Raw genomic sequence first — 17260 nt, forward strand, 5'->3', positions numbered from 1 at the left:
GGATCAGTGCAGGATTTCATTATTTTATTAGTCCAGGGTAACCCTAGGTGTAGTGGGCATAGTGGGGCTACACAGAGGTCCACGGAGTCGCAAACAAACTCCGTGGAACTCCGCTACGCCACCCACCTCCACCCCACCTATTCACAAGTGAGTAAACATTAATTCAAAATACATTTAAAACTAATTACCTCTGTACTGCGGCGTCCCCGGGCTGCAGTGCTCGTCTTCCTCACCATATCGGTAATCCTGATGAAAACTGTGCATGGGCACACGCCAGCGCATGCACATTTCTAAGAAATGCGCATGCGCAGTTTTCACCAGGATTACCGATTCGGCGAGGAAGAGGACTGCAGCCCAGGGATGCCGCAGTACAGAGGTAAGTGGTTTTAAATGTATTTTTAATTAATGTTTACTTACTTGTAATAGTGGGGGTGGAAGCAGGGGCTGGCCAACTCTGCTCCGCTGTGGAATGTGTGGAGATTTGCTTTCTGTACGTTCTACACGGAACACGGAGAAGGCATATCTCTGCACACTCAGCGGGCAGAGCGGAGGTCTCCGCCTGGGGTTATCCAGGGAGGAGGAATGCATGCTTCCTCACCCCTTGTTTCCACGTTTTCCTCTGGGATCCCCCATCTCCCCGGGGGCAGACACACAACTGATTTGGGGCCCTGGAACCTCAACCCCAGCACCTCAAGCTCTGACAGGGCTGAGAGCATCCCATTACTCCCATGCCTGTGATTTGAGAGGGGGGCAGAGAACCAGGGAGCAGATTACTTACCACCCACATTGTGCATGTGCAAGAACGAGAACAGGCTGGTCCCCGCACTGGCCAAAACAAGAGGCAGAGCTTGCAGAACCAGCCATGGTCATGTGGTCCTTGGGGCTCCCCCACTGCCCCACCGCTTCACTCACCTGGAGGGGGGAGGGTCACAGGTGGGACCGGGCACCCACCCCCACAAAAAGAAAACCATAGAGCAAGACCTCCTACAAGCAGTCTGGCTCTCCCAAAAGCAGTGGGAGAATCGATACTAAAATATTCACTGCTCCGGTGTAAGTGCCTCATAATATCCTTTTGGGGCTTTTGTATCTACATATTTTTCTGCTTGTGGTGGCCCTAAAAATGAATAGGGGACGCCATCAATTAAATAAAGGACACACAGGGGGTTGTAGCAGCTCCCCTCTTAGAGGTTTTCGAACATTTCTGAGCCCATGTCTGAGGGGGTCAGAAAACCAGAACCTCCCTAGGATTTCCTAATGTTTTCAAAGCACTCTTAAGGCTAGAGTTTGGGCCCTACAGCTGAGAGTGCAGTGCCCTCTAGTGACTTCTGTGCTTGCATTTATTGTGACTGGAAGATGTTTTAAGGAAGGTACATATTGTACAGCACCCTCAAGGTGCTAAGTCGGTGGTTGCATGTTATGTGATCAAAATGTGATGCCCTCTAGGGGCTATTTTCCTGACTGAATTTTCCTTGTTGGAAAGTGTATAAAAAGTACACAGACACATATTTTGCTCATTTTTAAATGCTTTATTGCTATAATAATGTTGACAGTGATTATGAATCACAGTGAATATGTTATATTAACAGCAATAAGTGCCTTCACACACTGTTCTTTTAAAAAAAAAAAAAAAAAAGATTTTATTGTGCATAAAAGGGTTACAAACACGGGCCTACAACCACCAGGGCCGGCCGCTAGTAGTCAGTGTTCCAGCATATCAGAAAACAATGGCTGGCCCACAGGGGCTCCGCACTATCACAGTAAATCAGACTGCACATAAAGGAAATCAGAATACACACTTTTAGTATAAATAACAACAAAAAAGAAAAATACAAAAATACAACAAACAAGGCGAAACGACTTATGAAGGGCGGCGAACACCAGCCGGGGGAGTCAACACCCAACCACCCGAGGGCGGTCAATAAAAGAAGACCTGAGAGGGAGGGGGGGGGGCAACGAGAGAACCAAATCTGTACTCCGAAGTACGAGATGCACAAGGAACCCTCAAGGATCAGGGGGACGAGGCAACCCCGGACGTATCTACCAAAGGGGGAGCACAGATAGACCCACGATACGCGTTCCACTGCCCCCAAATTTTACCCCAAGCCCCCGGTTTACCACGGGCCACATACACCGTTTTCTCCCTGAACATGCACCAGTCCATGTTTTCCTTCCAGACGGACATGGTGGGAGGCCGCTGGGAACCCCAAAGCTGCGCAATATCTCTTTGCAATCATGTTCCCCAAGGCCGCCCACCGAGCCTGAGACGCATTGCAGTCATTGGGCTCCCATGCATTCAGCACACAACGACGCACCCCCGGCAGCAGAGCGACCCCGGTGACTCGTCTCATAATATCATGCACCCGGCGCCAGTATTCCGCCACCTCGCGGCATTCCCATAGGATATGGAGAAAAGTAGCACTGAGCCCGCAGCCACGCTTACAGAGTCCGTCGTCTGAAAACCCCATCGAGACCAGGCGGGGGCCCGTCACATATACACGATGGAGAATCTTAAGCTGGACCAGGCGGAGACGGGCCGGGATGGCCACCTCCTTAGGGGATGACAGTGCAGTCTGCCAGTTCTCATCGTCCAGCTCCACCCCATCTCCCGTCCATGCCTCCCGAAGACGCACCAAGAGGTCAGCCCGATTGTTTATCAGTTTTTTGTAAATCAGGGAGATAGTACTGTCGGGGACGTGACCGTCGAGTATGCGGTCCTCGAGAGGCGAAGAAGAAGGGACCGTGGTCCCCTCCCCAAAGACCGAAAGCAGGGCGTGCCGGACCTGCGCATAACGGAAGAACTCTCTGTCACTAAGCTCATACTCGCGCTGAAGCGCCGCGAAGGATTTAACCGCACCTTTAACCCACAGGTCCCCCACTCTGCTGATGCCGATCGTATCCCAGCGCTCGAAGCCATTCGTTGTCCAGAGGCTTCCCAAGCGGTCTGAGTCGAATAGAGGAGTGGCGCACGTTAAACGCTCACTCCAGCCCATCGCAAGGTTAGCCGCCTTCCATACACGGACCGCAATCCTGGTAGGGCCCGTAAGGGCCCCACCAGCAGACCGCGAGTAAAGCGCTCTGTTATAGTTACCGCCGGGGAGCAGGAATTTATCCATCTCATATGCCGGGTTCGAACCAGGAGCGTACGTAGCATGATTAATGGCAGACAGCTGGGAGGCCCAATAGTACCGTCTAATATCAGGAAGCGCGATGCCCCCGTCATACCAGGAAAGAGTCAGCTTGGCCAACGCGATACGCGATCGCCCGTCCCAAACCAGTCTCCTCTGCAAACTCTCCACCTCCCTAAAGTAGGCCGCAGGAATGACATCGAAGAAGTTCTGGAGTGCATAAAGGAATCTGGGAAGGGACATCATTTTAAACAGCGCCGCGCGACCAAGCGGAGACAAGGGCAGCTTACACCACCGAGCCGTGTCTGCCCTCAAACGCCGGAGTGGAGACAGGAGATTCTGCTCATAGCGGACCGCCGGATCCAACGAAACGTACACCCCCAGGTATTTAAAGCCGGACTGAGATATTTGGAGCGGAAGCCGAGGCGGCAAGAGAGGAAGACCACCAGAGATAGGATACACACAAGATTTGGACCAGTTGATTATCAGACCCGAGTTTTTCCCGAAGGAAGTAAGGACATCAAAGAGAACATTGAGCGACTTCCGCGGTGAGGTGAGATACAAGAGAATATCATCCGCGTACAATGAAACCCGATCCTCGAAGCCCGGGGCCCACCGGAGCCCTCTAATCGAGGGCTCCCAACGGAGCCAGGCAGCGAGCGGCTCCAGGGCGAGAGCAAAGAGCAGCGGGGAGAACGGGCACCCCTGTCTAGTTCCCCTCCCGAGAGCGAAAGGCCGAGAAACCCGCCCATTGACAACCACCTGAGCCATTGGTCCAGCATAAAGGAGCTTCACCCTGCCAAGGAACCCCTCCCCAAACCCAAACTTCGCCAAGACGGCCCAAAGAAATGGCCATTCAATGGTATCAAAGGCCATCGTGGCGTCTAGGGAAACCAATATGGCCGGTTCAGCCAAGTACTCAGCCCTAGCAAGGACGCCGTGCAGACGCCGTAAGTTGAGAGCGGTATTACGATGTGGGATGAAGCCACATTGATCCGGATGTATCAAGTCGCATGTAACGCTCAGCAAGCGATTAGCGAGGACCTTAGCAAGTATTTTGGGTTCGGCATTCAGCAGGGAAATAGGCCTATAGGAGGCACAGCGGTCACGTGGCTTACCCTCCTTGGGAATCACTACTATAGTAGCCAGACGCTGGTCGTCAGGAAGGGAACCCCTCTCGAGCGATTCCTGAAACATATGACGGAGGAAAGGCGCGATTTTATCCGGGCGCAACTTATATAGTTCAATCGGCAGGCCGTTGGGGCCCATAGCCTTGCCCGAGCGGAGGGAGCGAATCGCAGTAGCTATCTCTTCGACAGACAAAGGGGCATCCATCAGCTCGCGGTCCTCGACGGATAAGCCGGGCAGGGCAATATCCCGAAGCAGAAGACGAGAGTCGTCCTCATCTCTATCGGACACCGGGGAGTACACTGCACGGAGGTGGTCAGCAAAACACTCAACAATCTCACCAGGCTCAGTCACACACACTCCATCCGACACCCGAAGCTCCGGGACCACACGATTCACTCTCTCCTTCTTGTCCAACCAGGCAATCAGCTTACCCGCCTTGTCTCCGGCGTCATACAACCTGCCCTGCTGCTCCCTATATATAGTCTTGGCAGCATCATTGACGAGAGACTTATATTCAAACTGCTTCAGGCTGAGGGCATGCAGCCCATCCGGGGTGACACCCGCCTCCAAGGCTGCCTCCAGCCCCGATATTTCAGTCTCCAGCGTCACAACCGCCTCTCTCTTGACCCTCTTGGCCTCCACTATCTGGGACAGGGCATGCCCGCGGAGCACTGCTTTGAAAGCTTCCCACAGGGACACCGAGGACAACACCGACCCCTCATTCTCAGAAAAATATTGATCAATCGACTTAATCAGGCTATCACGGATCTTGGGGTCTCGCAGGTACCAAGGGTTAATAGGAGCGATCCGCCCAGCGGACCGCGACCCGGTGTCAAAAAGCAACCACAGTGGGGAATGATCAGAAATACCCCTGGCCAGGTGTTTGACCTCCCGAATCCGAGCAGCCTGGGCCGCGGGCATAAGGAAATAGTCCAGTCTGGAGAGACTCCCATGGGCCCCAGAGTGAAAGGTGTACTGACACTGTGTCGGATGCATTAACCTCCAACAGTCCACCAGACCGAAGGTCTCCAGGAGCCTGCCCAGCCACGCCTGGGCAGCAGGGAGGGCCCTGGGCGGATGACGGTCCAGGTCACCCGAGACAACCGAATTAAAGTCCCCACCCATAAGCAAAAGACTGTCAGGAAGCCCAAGCAACATACGACCCAAGTCTGAGAAGGTGGAGTTCTGGAGGCCCGGGGGAACATAGACCGAGATCAAGGAAAGGGACTGCCCCTCCCACCTCCCATTCAGAGCCACATAGCGCCCTCTATCGTCTGGGACCACCCTGGTGATCTCCAACGGAAGTGAAGCTCGCAAGAGAATGCCCACCCCTCTCGAACCAGTGGTGAAACCAGAGTGGGCCACAAGTCGATATCCCCCCCTGTTCATAGCCCGACAAACATTGCCAACCAGATGCGTCTCCTGTAAGAACACCACATCAGGAGTCAGACGACGCAGATATTGCAGCACAACACCCCGTTTGATACGGTCCCCCAATCCATTGACGTTCCAAGACATCAATCTCAACCCGTCCCCCCCCATCCCATCCAGTAGATCAAGGGCCCCCTAGCAAAGAGCTCAACACCCAAGGATGAACCATAGCCAATACTTCGCCTTGAAAACAAAAAACACAAATGCAAACAACCCCACCGACCCACCAACCCCCCCCCCCAAATCCAAAACCCCCCACCCTGCACCCCTGCGGTCCAAAAAACCACCCCAACTTGCAGTGTGCCTGTCGCCCTACAAACCCCATTCTACGAAAAGACCCCGGAGGAGGGAAGGGACCCGTCCCCGCCCGCTCCCCACACACAACATAGTGAAACAAAATGCACAAAAGAAGTAGAACCCAGCCGAACAGTACAACCTGGCAGAGTCCGGGACCATAAGTCACTCCAAAGGAGACCCACCACCCTCGGTACCGGCAGAGAGCCCAGTCCGGTCACCCCGGTCTGGCAGCGAATCCAGCCAGTCACTCACAGTCACAGGAGAGTCAAAAAAGGTAGTCCGATCTTCATGTTCCACTCGGAGCCTTGCAGGATAAAGCATAGAGTACTTGAGACCGAGGTCCCGGAGCCGCCGCTTCACCCCCTGGAAGCCCATCCGCTGTTTCTGGACAAGTTGGGTGAAGTCCGGGAAAAAGTTAATGGACGAGTTCTCATGTCGGACCGGGCCATGAACCCGTGAGGCCTGCAGAATCGCGTCTCGGTCTCTGTAATGGAAAAGTCTCGCAACGATAGGCCTCGGGGGGGCACCCGGTCGCGGCCGGCCACCTGGGACTCGATGGGCCCGCTCCACAGAGAAAAACTTACTCAGGCCAGCGGGAGCAAGATGTTCGAGGATGAGCTCCTCGACCAGGAGATCAACCGGGCGGTTATCGGAGGTCTCCGGAACGCCTATGACGCGGATGTTATTGCGGCGGGCCCGTCCCTCGAAGTCTTCCAGCCGCCGGGCCATCAGATCATTGGCCGACTTGAGATCGCCGAGAGAGGCCTGCAGGTCCGACACGTCCGTACCAAGGGAGGACGTCCGCACATCCAGCGATTGAACCCTCTCGTTGGTCTTAGAGAGATCCGCCCGGATTAGGGTAATGTCAATGGCCACCGTGTCGATTTTACGGGCCAAGGCCTCGTACTGTGTAGCGATGGTCTCTCTGATACCCTTAATGGCGCCCATGATGTCCTGCAGGGACAGATCCGGAGAAACGGACGGGCCACCACTGGTGTCCTCCGGGGGGACAATGGCTGTCCCGGGGGGTCCTTTACCCTGAGTGTAGCGGTCCATGTTGTTCGTCTGGACCGGTCCCCCACGTAGGGATGTCTTGGTCTTAGGCCTCTCGGGGTCTCCCTTGCCTCCCATGAGAACCTCGATCGCCGAAGGGGACCACCGAGGAAGCGTCGAGGTGGCACAGGCCAGGCAGACGCGTGTCGCACCACAGGCCGCAATATGGCGGAGCGAAGGGACCACCGTCGATGAGCACACTGGCAGCAGACGAAGCCACCAGCATCAAGCGAAGGCAAAATGGAAGCCCAGTCGCACCAAGCAAGTCCACAGTCCAGCCCCTCAAAGACCAAAAGTGAAACCGAAAGTGATGTGACGGCCACTGGCACCGCTCCGCTGCCGTTGTTGTTCAACTACGCCCCGGCTCCACAGATCACCCTCGCATCGGGCACAGCCGTAGGGTGGGCCTCAAAAGTTCAAACCACCATAGCTCCGGATTGCCAGGTCCGATTTGATTTCCGAAAGGAGTTTAGTGTTCAGCCAGCATTCGTCTCCCAGATTCCATCAACCGAGTCAGGATAGATTCAGGATAAATTCCGAGGAGCGGCGAGGGTCCGGGGAGCCCTGTGCTCACGCGACCATCTTGGATGCGCGCTAGGCTCCTCCCCCCACACACTGTTCTTGTGGTTGATTGCATTTTGCGCAAAAATATGTGTTTAGAATGTGGTTTGTTGATTTTGAGCGTTTTACCATGCTTGTAGACTTACCTTATATGTTTGTATTACCCCTTTAGGGGTCAAAAGTGATTATGTAATGTAATCTATGGTATTTTCCATGTACCAATGTACATACTTTCAAATTACTGCATAGTATTTATCAGTGTGTGTAAAAAAAAAAAAAAAAAAAAAGTACATTTAATTTTTCCGATGAAAAAGCACTGCCTGGCCAATCATTTATTGAGTGTTATTGCGTGCCAGTGAATGGTACTTACTTGCCCACATCACCTCCACTATGTTGGCCTTGGACTGCTCTGCTTCGCTACCCTGAGAGATTTAAGTACAGCAATAGAGTGCTTGGTTTCCAGTAAAAGGACATTTTGGACCAATTACTTGTGATGGCCACCCAACTAATAATACAATTTCCTCCAATGCACAAAAACAAAGCAACAGAATATGAAACATGAAGGTGTGTGTGTAATTTGCTTTAATGTGATCACACAAAACTTCATTGCAATTACGTAAAATGTGAATCCATCATTTAGTGCTATATTTTAGTGATAAATGTGTCCTTGTGGCAGTTTTTGAAACGAGGATGCGCCCTGCAGTGACAGTTCAAAAAACCAAGGTACCATGATAAACAGCCATTCGTGTTCTGTTGTTCATGTGCATTTAAAGTAATTTTTTAATGTGACTGGTACATTTGCAGTACATTTTTACCACGAATGGCACGTAATTAGGCCTGGGCGAAGCACTACGCTACGCTCGCGTAGTTTGCGAAGTTCGCGCTACTTCGCGCTACGCGAATTGCACGTAGCACAGTGCGAACACGCGTAGCGTAGTGTTGCGTAGTGCTGCGGTCATTTTTTGCTTGCTCGCGGTCCTCAACGTCAAGTTGGCGACCGCGAGCAAGCAAAATGACATCCTGGCGAGACTTTTTCCTTGTTCGCGATCGCGATCATGGAAAATAAACCTCCCGGCGAGATTCCCAACGCGAGAAGGTCAGGTTTCTCATTGCGAGGGGTCGCGTATGCTCGCGACCGCTCGCGATGAGAAACTACCAGTTCGCGTTGAGAAAGCTGCAGCTCGAGGAAAAATCTACTCGAGCAGCAGAAAACTACAGCTCGCACTGTGCAAGATGCCATTTTCAATGATTGCACAGTGCCGGTTGCTTGTCCGCACTGTGCAATCATTGAAAACAACATCTTGCACAGTGCGAACATGTTACTTCGCAGTTCGCGAAGTGCTACGCGTAGCTCGCGTAGTGCGAACTTCACTTTGCGTAGCTTCGCGAAGTGCTACTTCGCGAACTACGCCCACCCTTACACGTAATTACACAATGTGGCATAGTTGCAGAATTTCAGGTGACATGTATAATGAGAAATTCTTCAACTAATTCAAATTGTGCAGGTGTAATTAAAATTTCACCCGGGTCTAGACTTTATCCTGTCATGACAAATGGTGCAAAACTCATGCACAAATCACACTAAACAACAAGTTTCAGAAATAAATAAATGCTTAAATATCTGGTGTAACTGGTTATGGGCACAAAGTGTCTGACCAGAGTTTTCTTTATCTGCTTAAAAAAAAGCAGGTTTTCAACTATGAACTGCTACAGGGCTGGTCCTAAGACCAAAGTCACACATTTAGTGAACATACTTCTGGGCCAGAACATAACATAATGGACATAAGTCTAAAAAATGTAATGGGATCTTCAAAACCAATGCTTGATTTGAGCCAGTGGTTTCTGGTTCTTGGCACGAAACTTAATTGTCAACACCAGCACTTCTGACAGATGCCACATTGTGGCGCTGTTTGCGGCCTTTAGCGATAAGCAGAACAGCTTCTTTATTAATTCAAATAACATTAAAAACAACTAATACCTCCTGAACAGTCTCAATTGTCACACTTGTAACATTGTGAGGATTAGTAGTTGTGTAGGTACTGTGATGGCAGCGCTGACCGGGCCAATGGGCGGTGCAAGCTGCAGTGGCCACCTGACGAGGGCCATGGCACTTTTTTTTCTTCTTTTTTTTTACAAATAAAGCACTGTTTAAAACACCTAGGACTTCATTCTATGTAGGCCAGTTTTCACAAAGCGGCAATAAAAATAGCAACTTGGTATATCATGATTGCAAATCATAAGGGAAACTGGCAGGTCTGGTGTTTTTCACCTGTAAACTCCACCTTCTAAAGCAGGCTAATTGTCTTTATGAAATACCGTGGATACACTTTAGGCGAATTGGTGAGGAAACTGATTCCTACATGCTATGCCTCAAAAACAAGCAAAGGGAAATAATTCAGTTCCCCCCCCATTAAATTCAGAGGGTCTGTCGGGTTGGGGTGGGTGGTTAACAGGCCACTGATAGGAGGCACCTTATACTAGCAGGAAAAACATGAAAATCTAAATAATACACATATTTGGTGCACAAAGCACTACAAACTGGGTTAACTAGAAAAAGAAGATTTATGTGCCACTGCCAAACCAACACCAAACCTTTATCGTTCATGCGCTGCCAGCCAAAATGACCAGGCAGTCTGGAGGCGCAAATAGTGCACATCGGTAAGGACCAGTTACCATTCTTGATCTGAAAGTCAGTACTATCCTTCTCTTCCCAGCTTGCATTTCCCTGCAAACGCCACAAAGAGGTAACTGTCATATATTACTTTAAAGTTGTGCACCCTACTGACTGATTCCCAAGTGTGTCCTAAGCAGCCAGGTCAGTTATAGTTATACAAAAGTGGCAGCAGTGGCTAATTTATATAAAAGAAAAATGAGTGCCGGGCTCTCTTGAGGAGGCAGCTTGCACCAGTCCATTTCTCCAGTTAGCGCAGCTTAAAACAGAACCAACTACTAACCATGAAAGTGGGGAGAGGATGTGGCGTAATGGCCAGAGCTGTCGACTTCACACCAGGGAAACCAGGTTGGATTCTCGGCATCAGCCCAACATTCTGTGATTCTGGGCAAGCAACTTAATCCCCACGTAAATGAATTTGTCCTAAACTGGTGCTCATGAAAAGCACTGGTGTTGATGATTAAGTGCTGATGCTGAGCACTGGAAACCACCGACGCAAATTAAGCACTGAGTGGCGGGACATCAAATGGCCACATGTACAAGATGTCATCATTCTGATGACCAGTACAGGGTCTGTCAGCTGCCTTCATTCCCATACTTCCTTCATACAGTTTGCAACTTCCTGCAGTGGCATAACTAAGGGGGGGCACGGGGTGGGGATGGAGGTGAGCAAGTCCTGTCTGTCGACTACCAAAATCTGCCCGCCCCTGAGAACAAGTCAGCCATCAGCCGCCATTCCCCCAATTCCCCACCCCCTCCCGACAGCCGCCACCAACCCTTCCCTCTCTTACCTGCACATGACGGCAAACGTAGGGGCTGCCCCGGGTGCCAGTAGGTCTAGCTACGCCCCTGACTTGATGTTATGCCCCACACGCCTCTTCCCGCTTCCAGTAGATCTGGGTGTCACTCACATACAGGCAATGATTGATGTGGGGATCCAGCAGGCTGGTCTGGATGGCCATGTATGAGTGAACGAGAAGCAGGGTCAGGATGATCCTTGGAACTGTGTGGTTGATGTGTGTAACAATCCTGGGTGATGGAACTAGGGGCGCTGCTGCACCCCCAGACCTGGAGGCAGTTCACACAGCTCATGGAAACCGATGAGGACATTCGGTCACTTCTCTTTTGCCAGCAATATTAGCTGTTTGTTTAAAAGAAGTCAAAGGTCAGTGATAAATGAGGCAAGCCCAGAGAACAGCTTTTAACAAGTCGCTGCGTGTACTGCATGTCTGCGTGTCATTTACATCGAGGTCTGGCTTCAAAGAGATGGCTTTGCTAACACACGTGTGTCACTCTTGGGCTCAGGTCCTGTAGAGGGGGAAAGAATGAGCCACATGGAAGACATCAATGTAATATGTAGATCCTTTATAAACCTAACAACTATTTAAAAGGAGGCTCATTTGGGTGATTTGATTGTGGAAGTTGGTGGACGGCAAGTTTCAAAGTAGAGTGAGCAAAACAAACCAATATACATGTATTTAATGCAGGTGGGCATAAGAGGCTACAGCCACTCTAAGTTCTCTTTGAATACAAATTTATCCAGATATTTAGAATACTGCATTCTGATGCACCATTTAGCCACATTTGCGCACAAAAAGTCTCATATAATCAGTCTCAGACATAATCTCCACAAATACACGTTCCCCACTTAGTTTTTTCTTCATTTGCTGCACTTGTTACTTCAGCAATACCAGGATTCTTTCAGAACCCCTGCCAATCACCCTGATTCAAAGAATGGTCCCAGCACCCCTAGCAAACATTTCATCTGGAGTTGAGTGAAGTAGTTGGGGAAGCATCAGAACCTTGCAAGGGAGGGGGCTTAGATTTCAGCAAATGATGCAAAACTTGAGATCAGCATGTCATGGTCAACCCGTCCCATCGAAAGCAACATTTGCTGCTTTTCCATTTTTTAGGGTTAATCTGGTGCCCTCTGCTGCCCGAGGCCAAGACATTTCTTTGATCTATTTAACAGACAGGCTTGAAACCAAAATCAGCCATGAGCCATGTCAAAAGATCTCCAACCAGCCCGTCACTCCAGGAGGCTGAGTGTAGAATGGCGCTATGGGGGCATGGTGGAGCCATGGCAGCCCGACCAGACCTGAAAAGACCCCTAGCCTGCAGTCTATTGGGGAAATGCCAGAGTGACCGAATAGCCAGGGCTTCCCTGCTATTTAATGAGTCAGCTAGTCACTCAGTCAGGCAATGATCAGTCAACCGAGGAATCATTCAGTAGGTCAGGTTGGTATCTTTTGGGAACCTGATACACCAAGCTGACAGAAAACGTAGATTTTGATCATTTGTTATTGAGACGAAAGTTGTTTATTTAGACATTATATAATGCACTGCAAGTCTCCTTCCAATCACTTCAGGGCGCTATGACTGGCATGCTGCAGGGGTTGTGTGCTAGTGGAGGGATTCGGGACGTGTGAGACTAGTTTGAAATAAGTGAGGATCCAGCGGACAGTTGACAACGGTGACCCCCTAATCTGCGACTAGTTTAGTTAAAAAAAAATAAGTGTAACTTGATTATGTTACCTTCTCATGAAGTGGACGTGGCTTGGATACATTGTCAGGCAAGGGTTCGAGAAATTCCCCAGTTTCGGACTCTAGACTGACCCAGAGCTCTCTCCAAATGTCAACCACTTGAAAGCATGTTTGGGGATCAGATATGCTGTTGCTGGCCAAAGGTTTCTGATGGTGTAATGTGTATTTCTAGTGATGAGGGTGGCCACCTCACTCCAGGTCATTCCAGAAACCGTATCCTATCATGAACGTTTCACCTACACATTCATATTTTCAGGTGTGTTTCTCTAAATAATTCAATGCAAACAAAACAAGACTGCAACACCCAGCATGCCCTAGGTGATCACAGAAGTCCAGGACTAGAAACAGCGTCCGAAATGACCTGGAGGGGAGGCGGTCACCCTAGCCCCAAAAGGGCCTGTACAATGGTTGGTGTAAAGGTCCTTTAATTATGTACACCAGGAACCTGTAAAGGGCTGTTTGGGATGTTTGTTCATGTAGTTGTGTTGTCAAAGTCTGAACTACACTCAAGCAACTTTTGTCATTATGCAGGAACCCATCTCACTCACGTAGAGAAAGGGTAAATGCCTTGATATGTCAGATTCCTGCCTGTGCATGATCAGGGGCAGTTTGGGGTGTTAAATCCCGCCTAATAAATGTCTTTTTTGATAAATAGTTTGGTATAGGTGCTGTTAGTCGGATATTCAGAGACGTCAGTCTGATTTCACCAAGGATGTTTACATACACACTGACAAAAACGCACACACACACTCCCTCTCTGTTTTGAAAGACCTCAGAATATCGGTTCATTGACCAAATATTGTGTTTACTCTCTTAATACTTCTACCTATCCGTGCCCCTCTTCCTTTCCACTGCCCTTTAAGCCTCACTCATGCGACCTGCTTGTCCTATATTGTATTTAAACATTATATCCCAGCCTGATTGTAAGAAAATCTGAAGCTCCCAGTCTTACTGACCAAGCTACGCCCCTGTGCATGATGTTGCATTAGCCAAGGCTCTTATCAGTTTCATGCTTTGGCCGGTTTGCAGTAGTGGGAGAACTTTCTGAAGAATGGCAAGTTGCAGCCCGATACCTTTGACAACTGCATTCATTTCACGAAAAACATCTGTATTCAGTTCACAATCAAACATGGGATGTGTTTATGAGCCTTGTTTTTCAATGTGCAGTAATTTAAGAAATGAGTTGGCTGTGAAGTGAGGCTTTGATTACACGAAAATAGACTTCCTATTTTGAAAAAATGCTTTCAGGATTTTTGAGCTTTGTTCGAGAAGGCCTATGTTATGAGAAGAACACCTGCAACTCATTATATTACGTAGGAGCCAATTATATTTCAAAATACTGTTAACTGCTTTCCCGTTTATGTTAAATGCAGTGTTTGTCTATGCCAGTGCCGCCTTAGAGCACAGACAGGCAACTTAATCCCCAGTATTCTGCAAGATATATTTGTAGGAGAAATGAAGAGATGGGGAAACTACACAAATCTATCATTAGAAGGCAGGTGTGTGTGTGCTTATGAGTATAATTGGCATCCTGTTTTTTTATTTATTTTTATGTATCTCTTTATTTCATCTTTTGATAGGATTATGAATACCCGCTTCACGCACACAACTCGCATTACCAAAAGAATGACCGATGCCCCCCTCCTCCGCAAACCCTACCGGAGCGGGCGTGCGAAGTGCCCAGTTGTAGGTCGGACTCCGAGTGCGAAAGACACAAGCGTTGTTGCTTCAACGGGTGCATCTACGCATGTCTGGAATCAGTACAGCCCCCACCAGGTGAGTCAGTACAGCCCGCACCAGGTGAGTCAGTACGGCCACCACCAGGTGAGTCAGTAAAGCTCCCACCAGGTGAGTCAGTACAGCCCCCACCAGGTGAGTCAGTACGGCCACCACCAGGTGAGTCAGTACAGCCACCACCAGGTGAGTCAGTACAGCCCCCACCAGGTGAGTCAGTACAGCCCCCACCAGGTGAGTCAGTACAGCCACCACCAGGTGAGTCAGTACGGCCACCACCAGGTGAGTCAGTAAAGCTCCCACCAGGTGAGTCAGTAAGGCCACCACCAGGTGAGTCAGTACAGCCACCACCAGGTGAGTCAGTAAAGCTCCCACCCAGGTGAGTCACATGAAAAACAGATTTTTTTGAGAAACCTGCATTTGTTGAAGGTAAAGTTCAGGGTGCAGTATACAACACAGACTTGCAGTGAAATTTAAATTAGGTCTAGGAACTCGATCAATTGACTAAACCTTGTGTCAAGAAAAGACATATGATGTGTGATGTTACTTAAGGAAAGTAGAGGATTAATAACCCCACTGCGTGGAAGCATTTACAAGTGAACACTACTTAAGCATAGATAGCTAATCTGAAAACTGGGCAGGCCTGCTAGGTTTTCTTGCAACACCTTAGTGCAAAGGAACTGGTCCAGCTGGACAGTTATGTACCAGGTACCAAGTCTTAAATGTACTTGCGGTAAAGCCAGCTTATCACCGAGTTTTGAGATTGGACTAGATAGATGTAAGATGTTAGGGGTCGAGTGACTGCTGGGCCTCCAATGTCTGTGTTACTTAAAGTCCCATTAGATATGGTTGGGGACTGCTAAGATACATGGAACCTCAAGTGATGGGTTATAATTAAGAAGAGTTCCATCACTTAATGTTTGAGGTGCAAATATGTACAAAATGTGAATTAACGCAACTTTTCTGATGAAGTCCAGAAGTATATAAGAAGGGCGAAACACACAGTCTTTTTTCCTTGGTTATAAAACATTGACTACTTCATAGACTACATACGTGATGAAAGGCTATTCAGTTGTGCTGTTTCTCCTACCTGTGGCACATAAGCCAAAATCTCACCTCACCCCCCTTAGATCAGATCTAAACCTGGCAGCCGCGCTCATTACTGATGCCAAACGGTTTGAACACATCACTCCTGCTCTCAAGAGCCTCAACTTGCTTCCTATCGAAGGAAGGTGTACTTACAAGACTGCCTGTATCATCCACAATGCCCTTCACTCTCATTCGCCAAACTACTTAGAAAACAAGCTTAAGAAAGCAGAGATTTCTAGTTCGTTGAGAAACTCCAACACATTCTTGCTCCTACTTCCCAATCTAAAATCATCTACTAAGTCTCGCTCCTTTTCTGGAAATGCTCCGAGCATATGGAACTCTCTACCTAGAGACCTGCAATGCAACCCCTCCTTCCCTGGCTTCAAAAGAGACCTGAAACTCTTCCTCAACAAATACTTTAATTCTTAGGCCTCTGATCCGGGTTTACTATCCTCGTGATCAGGACTGAACCCTATGTCATAGTTGGCTATTTGTTTGTTTGCTTATGTTGTCTACCGATCCTCTTGTATCCGTTATCATGGTTTCTGGTACTGTGCTGTTGTTATGTACTATTATCTATTGAGTCTCGCCTCATATGTTTATGGTGTTCCTGATTCACAGGATTCGTAAACGACCATGTAAAGCACTCTGACACCTTTGGGTCCAGCTAGCGCTATATAAAATGTACAAATAAATAGGGGACAAGCACTTTTTCACTAATTGTATTTCTCCCTCAATAATATGCTTATTAAACTCTCATGTGTTTGAGTAAGAATGTTTCACTGTTTCTGTTTGTGGGTACATTGCCTGAGTTTGCATTGGTTGATTCTGCGTCTTGAAATGTGTATGTCAAGGTTACTGGTCACAAGGAGTGAGGTGTGCCATCCAGGTTAGATATAGATGTCAAATGTTTAAGTAAGACGCGTTTTAGATGCTTCTCTGATTTGAGTGAAGTAGGTGGTATAGATAGATATATGAATTTGTAGACAAACAACCCTGAGGTGTTCCAGTTTCTCTATGTTTGGCGAGTGCTGACGTGTATTAATATCCATTTAATTCCTTTCTACCCTCTAGAGGAACAGTTTGTTGAAATGCATTATCAAAACAGCACAGATGGGGAAAAATGTAACCAATTGGTTATTTATTTAATCAGCAATATCCCTTATCTAAACCATTCAATCAGCATGGCATTTTAACTAAATTTTATGTATAACAGGCATTGGTAAAATCAATAAATCTTAACCAGGACAAGCGTGCAATTTAGTTATATTGTTTTTTTTTTTTAAATATAGGCAATAAGCAACACATTTTGAAATATGTTTAAAGAAAAACTGACTGGTTTACATCACGAATAATCAATGAACTAACATAAGCCTGTGTGGCTACATCATACCACCATCAATTGAAAATAACACAGAGAAAAATCACTTTTATAGACCTGTATGGCAATCAATAGCCACAAAAGCATGGTGCAGCCTAAAAGCATTTTAATTTAAAAAAATTGTGATTCAATAAAGTATGCCCACCAAACACTCTGTGTGTTTAAAGAAGTGATTAATATGCTATTAGCCTGAAATGCTGCATAGGCCAATGAACCGCGTAAAAACAAAAACAATTTTTTTTG

The 17260-nt window shown here is 48.4% G+C and overlaps 1 protein-coding gene across 2 annotated transcripts in view; it reads left to right on the top strand.

Moving 5' to 3' along the window:
* Positions 1-17260, top strand: part of WFDC1 (WAP four-disulfide core domain 1) — a 470630-nt gene that overhangs the window by 271772 nt on the left and 181598 nt on the right. For both annotated transcript variants that reach the window (XM_085637491.1, XM_085637490.1), the window contains one exon: positions 14394-14589. In XM_085637491.1, coding sequence (XP_085493617.1) covers positions 14394-14589 — 196 coding nt within the window. The remainder of the gene's footprint in view (positions 1-14393; positions 14590-17260) is intronic.

Source organism: Triturus cristatus, chromosome 12 (assembly GCF_964204655.1).
Source record: "Triturus cristatus chromosome 12, aTriCri1.1, whole genome shotgun sequence".
In the NCBI taxonomy this organism is placed as follows: domain Eukaryota; kingdom Metazoa; phylum Chordata; class Amphibia; order Caudata; family Salamandridae; genus Triturus; species Triturus cristatus.